Raw genomic sequence first — 14,490 nt, 5'->3', positions numbered from 1 at the left:
GGCTGCTGAAAGCAGGTATCTGGTTTGTTTGGGCTCTATAATCGAAACACTGTTTCAACTCCAGCTCTGAGGCCCGGCTGGCTGAAAGCAGGTTTCTGGGGTTTTGTTTAGCTTCTATATTTGTAACAATGTTTCTTAAACTGCAAGCTCAGAGGCCGGCAAGGCAGGCGGGGAACGTTGGCTTCCTCCGTCACTGAAGCAAGCAAGCCTCCTGTTCGCTTTGAGCTTCCTGGCTGCCGGCCGCCATTTTGGTTGGCAGTTAATTTGCATATCGCCCTGATTAGCCAATGGGAAGGGGAGCGGAGGTACGGCTAATTACCATGTTTCTCTATTAGATAGGATAATATTCTATCTTATGAATATATTACATTTTGTTTATATGTTCATCAGTTGATGGACATTTAGGTTGTTTCCCCCTTTTGGCTGTTATGAATAATGCTGCTATGAACATTCATGTACAAGAGTTTGTGTGAACATATGTTTTTAAATATCTTGGGTATATACCTGGAAGTGGAATTGCTGCGTTATATGGTAACTCTATTTTTCAACTTTTGAGAAACTGCTAGATTTTCCCAAAGCTATCGTACCATTTTACTTTCCCACCAGCAATTCTTCCACATTCTCACATCACTTACTACTATCTGCCTTTTTGACTCTGGCTATCCTAGTGGGTGCGGATTGATATCTAATTGTGGATTTGACTTGCATTTCCCTGATGACTAATGATGTTAAGCATCTCTCCATGTCCTTGTTGGCCATTTGTTTATCTTCCTTGGAAAAGCATCTGTTCAGATTCTTTGCCAATGTTTTAGTTGATTTATCTGTCATTTTGAGTCATAGGAGTTTACCTTGAAGCTTTTAACATCAGGTGTACTGGGGATTAAGTTTCAAACTTGCCTTACCTGATGACATCATTCTGTGGTCAGAGAAGTTACCAGATCTTCTTCCTTTGTATGTGGTCAGCCCTGAGTCACTTCTCTCTTGAGTCTGAGTGCGGTGGGAAAAGTTTCCACTTCCCTGGACATGGCCTTTCACTGACTTGGCTCAGAGGCTCTCTGAGAGGGGGAAGGTATGCAGCATTGCTGTCTTCTGTGGCCATTGAGAATGTGAAGTCTGTTACCTGAAGGCTAAAGGTAGTTTTCTCACCTGTTGTCTGTGGAGACCAGTATTTCCTAAGAGGAGAAACAAAAACTTTAAGTACTCTATATAATCCAGAGAAGAACATCGGTGAGGGACAAACTGTTTCTCCCATGTTTCAGCCTAGATTGATAATTTAGTTTTGACGTCCTCACACTCTACCTATTCTTTATTTAATACATTCTTTTAAACATCAGGCTGTATATCCTGGCTCTCCATTAGCCAGTCTCCTGGCTGCATATTACAATCACCTGGAAAACTTTTAAAAACTATATTCATATTGGGGCCCCACAACCAAAAAGTTTGATTTCACTGATCTGGCATTTACAGATTTCAAAGTGCCACTCGTGATTCTAATATGCAGACGGTTCCAAAACCTAAGCCCAGCTATTACCAGCCTCTTAATTCATTATCTCACTTAAGAACCCACTGCCCTCTCCAGGACAGCACTTCTCAAACTTTAAAAGGCACAGGCATGATCCCGGGATCTTGTTAAAATGCAGAATGCTTTGGTGGCTGTGGGGTGGGCCCTGAGAGTCTGGAATTCTAACAAGCCACCTGCTCAAAGCCTCAGAGTTGGTGAGCCTAACAGGACCTTTATCTCTTCAAGGATTTAACTCTTTAAGACAGCCATCATGGGATCTAGTATGTGCTATCCTCCGTTTAAAAATAGAATTGAAAATTGATCGTGGTCCATTCAGGCAGTCTTTGTTAACATAAAGGTAGAACGATAAACCTCCATATTAATTTAAAATAATGATCCAGTTCCTTTCAAGTGGCCATAAAAACACTGCACAGCTGAATGAGTAAGTGACCTTGTGGGTCACATAATTGAAAGATATTGCTCTCTGGAGCCAGCCACAGGAGTCTCACTTTGTAATCTTGGAAATCACTTAATTTCTGAGTCACTGTTTCCTCCATCAATTTTAAGTAGTAGAAGGTATTTCTAGGGGTGTTAGAAAGACAGATGAAGTCAGAAATGCAAAGCGCCCATCAATCCATGGACCTCTGAGTATGCCTAAAGAGAGGCTGAATCTTAAAAATAAAGTAAAATTTAAAAGAGCCATTGCAGTATCTAAATATGTGAATTTTCACTAACATGTTTTGCATGAGGGTTTAGAAAGATTCTCTTCTGCTTAATCCTCCAACTCATCTTTTTCTCACTTCTGCCAACATTAAGGTCAATCTTGGGGAAAAGAAACCACTGAAGGACAAATTGAAGCTGAAACTGGAAAAAAAATAAAAGATTGCTGCAACTTTAGCTTAATGAGAGACCACAACATATTTTGAAAAGATTTTTCTTTGTTAGTTCCCACAAATAAAGCCACCTCTTTCCCTCTCACCACCTGCCTGAGTCACCACTCGATGGAAAAACTCATAGATAGAATGTTTTAAGGTGCTTAGGTCTTTTGAGACCCATCAGGTAAAAGAGAGGCTGAGAAGTAGAGTGTAGATATTGGTTTACTATCATCAAAGGAAAGGCACTGCAAAAATAAAAATAAAAAAATGACCTGTATGTTTCCACTAAATAACTTGATCTTTCTTAACCAAATTCTTTTCTACCCCAGAAATGGAACCAAAAAATATTTCCGTAAAAATTCTGGCCACCGTGAGAAAGTACTTAATGTATTGTAACTGACTTGCTAGCTTCCAGAAAACATAATTTTTATACTACACACTGTTCACCTTCAGAGATATATTTTTTTTAAAAAAAAGATCAAGTCAGAAGTTTTTCTTCCCTTTATCATAGTAATTAGGAAAAAGTATTCTATGTGTTCCTTACCAGTGTGATAAGAGTGCAAGAGTTGTCTTTGGTTGAAGCGCTGTCTTCCTCACTGCTCTAGTCTTGTTTAGATTAACTGTTCAGTTTAAAAAAAAATAGCAAATGCTATCTGCTGCTTCCCATTGGTTCACAGAACAAAAGAAAAGACAAGGTGAATCTGTGTTCTCAGGGAGGGTTCCTGTGACAGTGCAAAAGCCCTGTGCAGATGGGATTGGTGTGGCAACACAGGCACTTTAAGGTCCCTGCAGACCTGGCGGGTGCTAATTCTACTGCAGCACTGTGAGGAACAAGTGGGTGGAACAGAGGCGTGCTTCTGCTCTTTACCAAGACGGTGTAATGGCGTCTTCACTAACTCAGCCCCGTCTCAGCTAACTTCCCCTGTGATGGAAGAAGGGGTGGCAGTTTCTTTTGTACATTAGGCTTGGAAAGTGAGCAAAAGACATCCCTGTAAAATATATGTGACTTTATTTTACCTTTGCTATCCTTGCTGAGGGAAGAAATAGTTCTGTTCTGAAGCCAAAGGTGGACATTACCTATCCCTTTTGATGTTTGCCTGTCTCGATCCAGAGGACTAATTCATAAGGACTGGCTTCATCCTGCCTCTTTAAATTGATTGGCATGTCCTTTAATAATCACTTCAATTAATCGCTTTACTGTGCAAGTAGAAAAAAAATCAATATAAAATGTAATGGTTCCTCCTGCCAGGGGCCCTATTGATTGTGTAACTAATGATTTTGAAATGATATGCCATTATGCAAATCCCATCTGTTTTAGGGACCTTTGCCAGGCAGCCACAGAGGAACTGTGTTCTTTTGCTTCATCTTTGATTTTCCAGTGTCACAGTTATCAAATACTGAAATAATTTTTAAGGATTATGACCCTAGTGAATAGTGATGCTGTAATGATAAATTTTAAGTGCTTATTTTATTATACAAATTGTGTGGGTCCCTATATCTCTCACACTCATCAGCTACTCAGTTTATCCCAAGGTAAATAATGTCCATGCCATTAAGGCTGTGTGTCTGTATAAATGCATTGTTTTAAAAACTTTAGTCAGAAATGTTTTGGCCAGTGTTACTGAAAAACAAACAAACACACAGCATATTTTCAAAGACAAGTGTATAGGAGCTCTGAGTAAGGTGTAATACATGAAAATTAACATTAATTTTTAGAATCATCAAGGCTTATGGGAAGTTAAGTTTGCATAATATTAGCATTTGCCCCACCTGCCTGTCAGTTACTCACAACCAGAAGACCACAAGACCAGAAGCACTAAAGCAGCGGTTCTCAACCTGTGGGTTGCGACCCCTTTGGGGGTCGAACGACCCTTTCACAGGGGTCGCCTAAGACCATCCTGCATATCAGATATTTACATTACGATTCATAACAGTAGCAACATTACAGTGATGAAGTAGCAACGAGAATAATTTTATGGTTGGGTCACAACATGAGGAACTGTATTTAAAGGGCCAGAAGGTTGAGAACCACTGTAAAGGATGGGTTACAGGAAGAATTCTTAACGAAATGCCTTGCTATGTCAGTGGGTTGCAAAGTAGGGTAAATGGTGTATTCTGTGAAAGTTGAAACTCAACTTTGGGAGGGATGAGAATAGCTGTAACATCATAATTCCTCACCCCACCCCCCCTTTTCAAGACAGCTGTGGAAAGGCTTCAGCTCCATCTTTGGAAAGACAAAGCATGAGCAACTTCCCTTGTGATCTTGGTGGGGAATCTGACTAACCTGAGTAAGAGTTTAATTCTAGGGCATTGGGTGGGGTAAAATAAAGAACTTTATCTTTTCTTTTGTGGTGCTTTTATACATTTATTATTTCCATAAAATCTTATATTGAAAATATTATATTTGGGAAATACAGTAAAGCACCAAGAAGACAAAAATATAAGCCATAAGCCTAACACTCAGAGATAAGCTCTGTTGAAATTTTGATGTGATTGATTGATTTGTTCTAAAGGAGTGATTTCCATAGCACAGCCCAGATGGTTCTACAGTTAAGGCATTGACTAAATAAATATATTTTTCTATTCTTACTATTGTGGTCTGTGTTCTTCTGCTTTTCCTTTTCATGATGAGGACAAACTTGCTAGTACTGAGTGCTCTGTTTTGCCTGAAATAACTCTGTGGCCCTGGCCAGGGGAGCTGCGCCTTGGGTGACCCTCTCTGATCTTTCAGAACTATCCCATGCTCATTCTCGAAGGAAAAATTCACAGTTCAGAAGTTTCTCAGTTGCTGTTTGACTAGAAGTGCAGCTCGTTAACCTGCTTTCCTCTTCTTTATGTGCCTTCTCTTCTCCTCTTGCCCTTGTTCGTCAATCTCTATTCTTCTCTGTTTCAGCAAAACAATATCAGTCAAGGTAATTGATGATGAGGAGTATGAGAAAAACAAGACCTTCTTCCTTGAGATTGGAGAGCCCCGCCTGGTGGAGATGAGTGAGAAGAAAGGTGGGGGAGCTGCTCCAGGGCTGAGCCCAACAGCTTCTGCTGGCCGGTGCCACCCTGGATGCCTGCACTCTTCAGACCATGATTACAACACACATATCCCTCCCCCTATGTAACAGGGCATAGATCTCGGGCCTGCCTGGAGCTCCATTGGCCAGTTTTGGCCACTCTGCCTGTTATAAGTTTGAGCTATTAATTTTCAATGCAGTCAATCAAGCTTCCATTTCTGGGAGAGTTGAAGCAGTCGCTTGCTATGCCAACATGAAGCCAACTTTCTGATTTCTCTTCCTAATTCGGGGTATCTCCTGACTGCCAATTGGAGCAGGAAGAATTTGTGAACGTGACAAATTAGCAAAGAAAACAACGGGGGCCAGCTGAGAGCACCCAAGATGCCCTTTTACATACTTCAGGAGGTCCATGTGTTGCCATTTCTCCCTCCATAACATCACCGTTAACATTCGGCTTGGTGAACACCTAGCATGAGCCTGTGACTCCAACCATTTGTTTTGCCTTTGTCTTGTGTTCCCACAGGAAGATCATTACCATTAAAATATTTGACCGTGAGGAATATGAGAAAGAGTGCAAATTCTCCCTTGTGCTTGAGGAACCAATATGGATAAGAAGAGGAATGAAAGGTGTGAGAGTATACAAAGACGTACCAGCGAGAAATTGTACTCTTCTCTCTCCGTGTCTCCCTACTCTCACACTTAACTTTCTCCTCTTCCTCGGCTTCCAAGTACTATACTTCATTTCCTTTGAAGCTTTAGCAGTTTCATTTTCCTTCCCTAACAAGTGCACCAAGCTCTGCCCCCATTTTCTTCAGGAAATGCCAACTAACCTTGACCGAAACCAGATTTAATCAATGCTGGAAGAGATTTCTGGCACTCAGAAATGATTATATAAATTATAAAAGCATGATTCATGTGTTTAGTTTTTCACTGTTCAGGGGTCATTTTCAAATGTGGTTCCAACTATTAAATCTCCCCTAAAATGTTAGTGATAAAGACTACTTAATACCTGTTAGCAGTGGTAAATGTGTCTAATGGCAAGGAATGGGAAATTTCAAAAAAATTAAATAAATAGGTTTCTTCAGAGGACCAGGTTTCAAAAAAATATTTAATAAAATATCTTAAAGAGTAGTGGCATCAATATTCTAGTGCTCTTTGGGCATGCTATTTTTATATGATCAAATATGACATTTAAAAGGGACCATATGTATGAAACCATAATCATATAAATTTTCTTTAAGTAGGAAGGGAATGGTCCTTCAGTAAGAATTTAGCCCTTGCTTAAGGCCTACCCAGTCTTATGCTCCAAAACCTTTCTTTCTTTATAGAATTGACAAATTTTAACATGTATAGTAAAGAGAAAAGAGTAAGCAGCCATATCCTCAGAATAATTTTTTTTGGTTAATTTGTACTTATAGATGTAGAAAATATTTGAATAAAGAAATCAATTAATTTCTTTGTTCTCTTTGACCTTATATCTATTTTATGTGCCCTATATTTGATAAGAAAGGGTAAGAATTTTATATCAGCTTTAAAGAAATGTTTTTCTGAATTATTGAGGACTTCCTATAATTATCCTCTAATAGTGGCTATTTAAAAAGGAGTCCTATTCATTTAATTATATGTATAAATTTAGCATACTGCATATTAATTGCATAGAAACAATTGGTTAGATAGACCACTTTGAAGAAATTTACACTTTTACATGTAAAAAATGAAATATATAGGAATTGAACTAATCCCACATTTGTAAGAACTTGGTGTCCTCAGAGTCCTTTGGAAAAAAAAAAAGTTTATGTTCCTGACTTAATCACATTCAAAATGGTAACAGAAGCCTTCGGAATAAGGAGGGGGGGGGGGATCACTGGGGAGCCATTTTAATTCAGCCTATTTAATATGTTCCATGGACAGCAGGCGGAAGGAAAAGACACTTTAGAAAATTGTGCTGATTTCTTACAAAGATGGGATCAAAAAATGCCTCATTAACATACAGGAAGAAGCACTTACTTCTCAATGAATTCCTCCCTAAAGGGAGCGCATCTTAGATAAAGTTCTTTCCATTGTCATTTCAATAAAATATGCCCTCATGTAAAAGCAAATTAAAATTCCTTAATAGCACTATCTAGTTTTTCACCCGCCAAGTAGATTCTTATTACTATAAATAAAATTACTGACTTGTTTTAGAAAGTATCTTCTAATGCCACTACCATTAGAAGGAAAACTGGGCCTGAAAAACTAATTGTAACATCCCCATCTACTACTCCGGAAGTCATTTATTTGATACTTTCATCCAGATAGCTTTCAACAAAATGAAGTGCTTCAGTATAGTCTGGGTTTAAAATACATAACCTGAAAGATAAATTATGTATGCTCCCCCTACACACACACACACACACACACACACACACACACACACAACGCCCTGCGGTTTTTCCATGGAATTAGGTGTCCACAGAAGCATTCTGGCTTGTCCAATTACAATGTGCAGAAGTCATAGGTAAGGACAGAAAAATAAGCACTAATTCCTGGGATTTGAGTTTTGAGGACTTAAAAAACTAAGCATTCGTTGTTGGCCAAAATATCATGCAAATAGAACCTACAGAGAGAGAACTTTATCTTGAGCCAAAGTGTCCTTTCAAAAAGGGTGGCCAAAATGAGATTTCCTAAGATGTTTTATCTATTTTTATTGAATGAAAGGTATAATGCCTGAGATCCTGCATGATTTAAGACTTTCATATGTTGAATTAACTAACTCCCAGGCAATTTTTCAGGAAAAGACTCACTCAAATAAAGTTTAGGATTAAATTCATAAAATATTCCTACTATAGTTGGTAAACTAGATATATACACTTTGTATAAGCATAGATAGTAGAAATGTTTGACTAAATGTCAAGCAATAATATATAGAATGAAATATATATACATGTATATTAGTCAATCACACACATTTGCAGAAATTCGTGTTGGGATTATGTAGAAATATTCCCAATGCCACATTTCTTTGGGATGCACTAATTTTTTATCAGTGGCTCTCTACCACTGTCATCAGATCTGCCTGGATTTCTTTCTGCTGATATTCCTCTTGCTTTCATTATTCATCTGGTCTCTTATTCTGTGTTTGTCTTTGTCTGTTTCCTTCACAGCCCTGTTATTGAATGAGCTTGGTAAGCATTTCATTTCTTGCATTTCCTTTCCATTTTTCGAGGTTAATTTCCATTTCTGTCGGGTGATACAATAGCTTTCTGACTTTTATTTCTATTGATTTACTAGTAAGATTGTTGTTTAGGCCCATTGGCCTCATTTTTGTTAAGGTCAGATTTATATTCCAGTTTTAGTTTAACCTTTTGAAAAATCAGTGATTTCTTATGCATGCACAGAATTAAATGTGTGCACTAAATCCTATAATCTTAAAAGAACGATTAGTGATTAAGTCATGAACAAATATTTTCATATTTTTCTTAATTGTAAATATAATTTGGCCAGTTTTTATCCCATGGATGGGTCATCAAACAGTCTGATATCACCGATATTTGTTATTTAGAGTGTGACTTAAATAAATTGTAACATTTATTTATTTTTTTCTTTTTTAGGTGGCTTCACAATAACAGGTATGAATTTTTAAAGTCTAATGACATCAAATTTTACTTTTTACTGTCTGTTTTCACCATATATTGTATACATTTTTTAAAAATCATTTGTCATTTTTACTTTCTTTTAATGAAGGAAAATGCCTGTATGGTAAGATAATTTTTTAATGTTCCTCATTTTCTTCAAATATCCTTAAAAACCAAACCAAAGCCTCATCTTATATAGCCTGTATATTAACACTTAGCTGTCGCACATGGTGTGTTCTTGCTGATTTTAGACATTCAACGTTTTACACACTAACAACATGTGTGTTGTATTCATTTACACGCAAATTTAAAATATCCTATAATTGTTCACATTTTGACACTGGTCAGTTTACAAATGTTCACATAGCCCTGGTGATGTGAAGTGTCCCCAGCTAGATATTCCAAAATGTACCAGAGTAACTAAGACAAGAAAACATAGGGGTTGACATCTAAGACTTCTCCATGGCCCAAGCTCAGGATACTAATAGTAACTAATACTCTGTCGGGAGAAGACCCATCCCATCATCCCACCACACCAATATGGACAAACCCTTCTTTGGGGACTTAATTTTTAGCATTATTAACACTTGTAAATTAATGAGTAATATTTCTACCGCTTAAAGTGCATTTACAAAATGCTCTACAAAAACTGAAAATGCCAGTCAAAACGTATAAAACCCTTAAATTCAGACTGGTACCCAGCCTGTGTGGACCGCGTTGGTTAGCACAACTCTAAAGCTATTTTCTTGTATATGGAAGGAAGGTATTTCCTTACAGCATCATCTCTTTTGATCCTTAATATTTCCTCATCCTTTCAAAATCGTCTACGCAGATTTAGAGGGAGATAAATATCAAACGTCTAATATACTGTGTAGGTGTTAGTATTCTAATTCTTTTTCCTGAAATCAGATAGCTAAAAAAAAAATTTTAAGAATATATTGCCAAATATTCTAATGTTGAAAATGCTGTCGTGAGAGTCAGGGTTAACTTCAACCACTGTGAGCATAAACTCATGATTCAGTAGCTCCAACATGATTCTGTCCAAAGTGGAACTTTCTGAATATGAGCAATTTCACATGGACTCTTACTCTCCTCTGCCTCTCTCCAGACAAAGTATTTAATGACAAAATGACTCAGAGACTCTCAGAGACATAGAAATTGAAAAGGATAAAAATGTTAAACAGGACAAGTCCTGGTAGAGGATTTGTTAAATCTGACTCATCTGAAGTTCTCCAGGTGAAGTCTCCCAGTTCTGCATGGCCATACATGCTGTTTTCAAATCCAAGTTCAGGAATTTCCATTTCTTTTTAAAATTTTTATCTTCTTTTCCTCATCCACCATTTTAACTCCTTGAAGTGTTCTTGGAAATATTCTGTTTCTGTCACCCAATATGTTAATTATCCTGGTGAGATTTGAGGAAGGTAGAATTTGGGCAAGTTGAGCTTCATGGCTTCTTTGAAGTAATTTTTTAAGTCAACTATTGTAGAAATACTATAGTACAAAGCAGCACCTTCAGCCCTATGCGGTCTGATAATGAGACCTGAACTAAAAATCTCTGGCTGTAGAACGAATGCCTTATTAAAATGCATTGAGGTGTTTGGATATCTATTTCCTTTAACATTGAATGTGTCAGGATTTGGCTTTGAGGGTCTTCCTTCCATATCACTTGAAACATCTTCTCTTTTAGTATCTAGATAATTGGATCCCAGTTTCTTTTCTCAGAAACTATTCCTATAAAGCTCTGGAGTGTCTATGCAGTTATGTCCAACATTTGCTGCCTTGGACACATCTTGCATCCAAGAGGGCAGAATCACTTCTTCTGAAGGTTTCTGCCATTTCATGTACTTCATCAAGTTCTTTCTTGTTTCTGAAACTTTCATCTGACATAGCAGTTTTTGTGTTGACACCACCACTTCCCAAGACTTGAAATTGATGCTGTTAGAACAAGAGAGAGTTCCAGAACTTTGTGGGAATCTCTACATTGGCCTCTCCCTTTACATGACCCTTCTTCTCCACAACTAGGCTGGAATGCCTGGGATCCAATCTATAGATGCTCCTGGGGAACTTTCTGAGACTTTGGTCTCCGCAGTCTAAAGCAGCTTTAAGTCCCAAGGAGTTTTTCTTTGAAGTGTGTTTGAGGCTTTGAAGGCAAGGCTTTGAGATACAGGGGTAGTAGAGAGGAATTAATCTAGCCTTTGGATTTTTTTAAAGATTTTTTTATTGATTTTTAGAAAGAGAGAGAGAGAGAAATATCGATGTTAGAGCTAAACATCGGTTGCCTCCTGCACACCCCCAATTGGGGATCAAGCCTGCAACCTGGGCATGTGCCCTGACTGGGAATCACACCAGCAACCTTTTGGTGCATGGGACAACACCCAATCAACTGAGCCACACTGGCCAGGGCTAGCCTTTGGATTTTGCCTGTGGCATTTATGTGTCTTATGCAGCTGAGTGTGAAAATCTAAATTTGAAGCAGGATATATTGAAATTTAAAGAACTGTTTGGTGCACAGCCCAGCACCTATATTTCAGAGATCTCATTAGTTAGTGGCAGCCATTAAGCTCTGGAGTGCTTTTGGAATTTGTAAATCTTTACCTGTTGCTCCCAGAGCTTGCCTCATTGAAAGGCTCCTGTTTGGTCCTATGAGCTCATTCCCCCTTGACCCTCAGACACCTTCCATGATAAAACCCTATTCATTATAGCTCATTAGAGTTTGTAAAGTAATTCTTGTTTATTATATCATTTAATCCTCAACCTTATGGAGGAAGATGTTATTATTCTCACTTATAGGAGAGGAAATGAGGATACAAAGAGATTGATCAATCTACCCCACATCAGGACTCAGGGCCTGGCCCTCTGACTTAAGTCCAAGGCCATGTGATGAGTGTTCCGATCCCAGCAGTTTTATTTCCTTTCTCCTAACCACTTCATTCCTTCCTGCATCGTCATCCCTTTTCAATTCAAAGCCCAGCTGTTTCATAAATGCCATCGGCATATGAAAAACCAGGGGGACCCCAAAAGAGGGTCCACATAATTTGAATATATTTTTAATAAAATTGAGTATTCTGGCTCAGTTCGGAGAGGAGAGAGTCATGTCTGATTCCTTAGGCAGCAGCGGAGTTCCTTAATTAATTCAAAGTATAACAGTCAATATACCTCTTTTAAAAGCTAGTCTTCCAATCACATTATGCTCATCATGTAATAGACTAAGTTAGGCACATGGAAGGAAGCCAAACTATGAAAATTCACAGTTAAAAGCTTTAATCACTCCAGCACATAGGTTAGAATAACAAACCCCCTTCAAGTTCAGTTTTATTTTAAAATTGAAAAAAAACAAGTCCCATAGAAGATAAGTGCCTTGGTCAAGTTTAGACAGCAAGCATATAACAGAGTTGAAACCAAGTCCTCAATCTCATAATTCCCAGGTCAGGTCTGGGTAGCTCTTACTAGAAGCCAAGAGCAGGTAGATGTGGTGGTCAACTGAACCGGGAGTTTGATGAAAACCCTAGGCCTAGGTAATCCAAACAGTTGCTCTGACCATGGTGTACCCTGCAATGACAACCTTCTCCCATTCACAATCCCCAGGAAATATATAACATGTTCCCAGATGTTATGTTATTTGACCCTCAAACAAACTTGTGATGTAGACATCGCAGGTAACTGTTGTCCTTGTTCCACATGTGAAAAAACTGGGGAAATGGCCTACTCTGGACTATGTTGTTGGCACCAATAGGAAAACCAGGCTACCTTTCATCGCACCAAGTGCTTTCCATTGTTTCATGATGCCTCTGGAAGCAGAAACTTAGAGGGTGTGAATACTCCATTTCAGAAACCTGCAGGAATCTGGCTGCGCCCCCTACTGTGGCATGTGTGGTTCATTCACATGATCTGGTTTGGCTTGTAGAACACTTGCGCTATTCAGCTCTCACTTCTGCAACCTACATAGGTGCGACCTATGAGCACTCAGTCCTCTAACATTGCTTGTGATGTGTGCATCTCAGTGTGATGTTTAGCTTACTAATTCTACAGAGCTCTACTAGCAAACCTGTGCAATGCATCCTGCTGACTTTCTGCCTGTCCTTTTGCTAGGCCAACCTGTCTTCAGGAAAGTTCATGCTAGAGAACATCCGATTCCCTCTACTGTAATCACCATTACAGGTACTCGTTTCATCATGATCCTAGCAAACCATTGTGATGAATTTGAAGTGAACTGTCTTCAAATGTTCTTCAGGTCTTTAGACATTAACATGACCCAGTTTAGCCCCTGTCCCCTCTAAAACATTGCTAAATAATGCAGTGGCTCTCTGTAGCAGGGGGTGATGGCAGATCAGCAGCAACAACACACGACCCCATCAGCACAGGACAGGAGGTATGCATGGTAGAGGGATTAGCATGGACCACCAGAGGAGATTGATCCTGATGGCCTCTCACTCTCAAGTTTCAATATATCCCATGTTGCTTGCAAAGCTTGCTTCTCAAGCATGGGTCTTTCATTCCAAGTATACTGAAGTCTCTTTGAAGGCAAGCTGTATTTCTTCCCAGAGCCTGCCTTTCCTGCCTTCAGCCAACATGATGTGAGCCATATGTGCACAGATGATAGTCCATCTGTGGGGTTTCTCCAGAGGGGAACATTGGCAGGGTGACTGGAGGATCCCACGACTATCCCAGATCTCCCTAGGTTCAGGGCCCACAAACCATCTCCTTGACCTGCATCTCCGGATGAGGACACAGATATTCACTCTTTGGTATCACCACAGCCCCTCACTGGCTATGGCAGTAGAAACTACACGTCTATCTGCCCCAGTAACGCCTTCTTCATCCCCACCTCCCACACCCCTACTCAGTGATCATGATACCCAGCCCTGACCACAGAGTTGTTCCAGAATATTCCTCATGGAAACAAAAATACAAGTCTCCTCAGGCTCTTAACAGAGAGGCCAGTGCTGACCACTGTCAAGAGGTCTCTGCTCTCAGACTTTCAGGATAGATCTGAGTCAAAGACTAAAATGGACTGGAGCCAATTATCCCACCATTGGCTTTGTATCCCTTTCCAAGTTCGAGGTTGTTTGTTAAGATTAAAAATGGCAAATACATTAAGAAGAATCAACAGTAGCTCCTCAGGCACAGATCTGTGGGTTGTATTGTTTTCTAATCGGGATCCCTCTCAACCCTTCACTGCTCACAGTGACGCTGCGTCAAAATGCAGCCTGAGCCTGAAAGCATCAGCAGCAGCTTGTGCATCCCTCTGCTCTGTCCAGATCCCAGGTACCTACTAGCTTCTGTTATTTACTCTCTCCAGAATCAATTACTCAGGAGAAGGGAGGTTCCCCTGCTGGTGATTTTATCACAGGATTCTTTTATGTCCTCTCAATACTGATTTCAACCGTGGCTATTAATTATACATTTGATCTTTAAATTGTGTTGGTTGGTTAAGATCATGATGTTATATGATGTTATGTGATTTATTACCAGCTTGTCAATAAATATGATGAGTT

General features: G+C 39.2%; 1 protein-coding gene across 13 annotated transcripts in view; it reads left to right on the top strand.

Annotated features, from left to right (window-relative positions):
- Positions 1-14,490, top strand: part of SLC8A1 (solute carrier family 8 (sodium/calcium exchanger), member 1) — a 355,239-nt gene that overhangs the window by 277,226 nt on the left and 63,523 nt on the right. For 8 of the 13 annotated variants that reach the window (XM_014538446.1, XM_014538444.1, XM_014538441.1 and 5 more), the window contains 4 exons: positions 5,270-5,376; positions 8,525-8,545; positions 8,972-8,989; positions 13,085-13,153. In XM_014538446.1, coding sequence (XP_014393932.1) covers positions 5,270-5,376; positions 8,525-8,545; positions 8,972-8,989; positions 13,085-13,153 — 215 coding nt within the window. Of the gene's footprint in view, positions 1-5,269; positions 5,377-5,904; positions 6,009-8,524; positions 8,546-8,971; positions 8,990-13,084; positions 13,154-14,490 lie in introns of all 13 variants that reach the window. The other 5 variants (XM_014538447.1, XM_005864748.2, XM_005864750.2 and 2 more) reach the window with 4 other exon arrangements.

The sequence above is a fragment of the Myotis brandtii genome, unplaced genomic scaffold (assembly GCF_000412655.1).
Source record: "Myotis brandtii unplaced genomic scaffold, ASM41265v1 scaffold191, whole genome shotgun sequence".
Lineage (NCBI taxonomy): Eukaryota > Metazoa > Chordata > Mammalia > Chiroptera > Vespertilionidae > Myotis > Myotis brandtii.
Note: the sequence above shows the minus strand (reverse complement) of the source record. Positions and strands in the feature narration are given on the sequence as shown.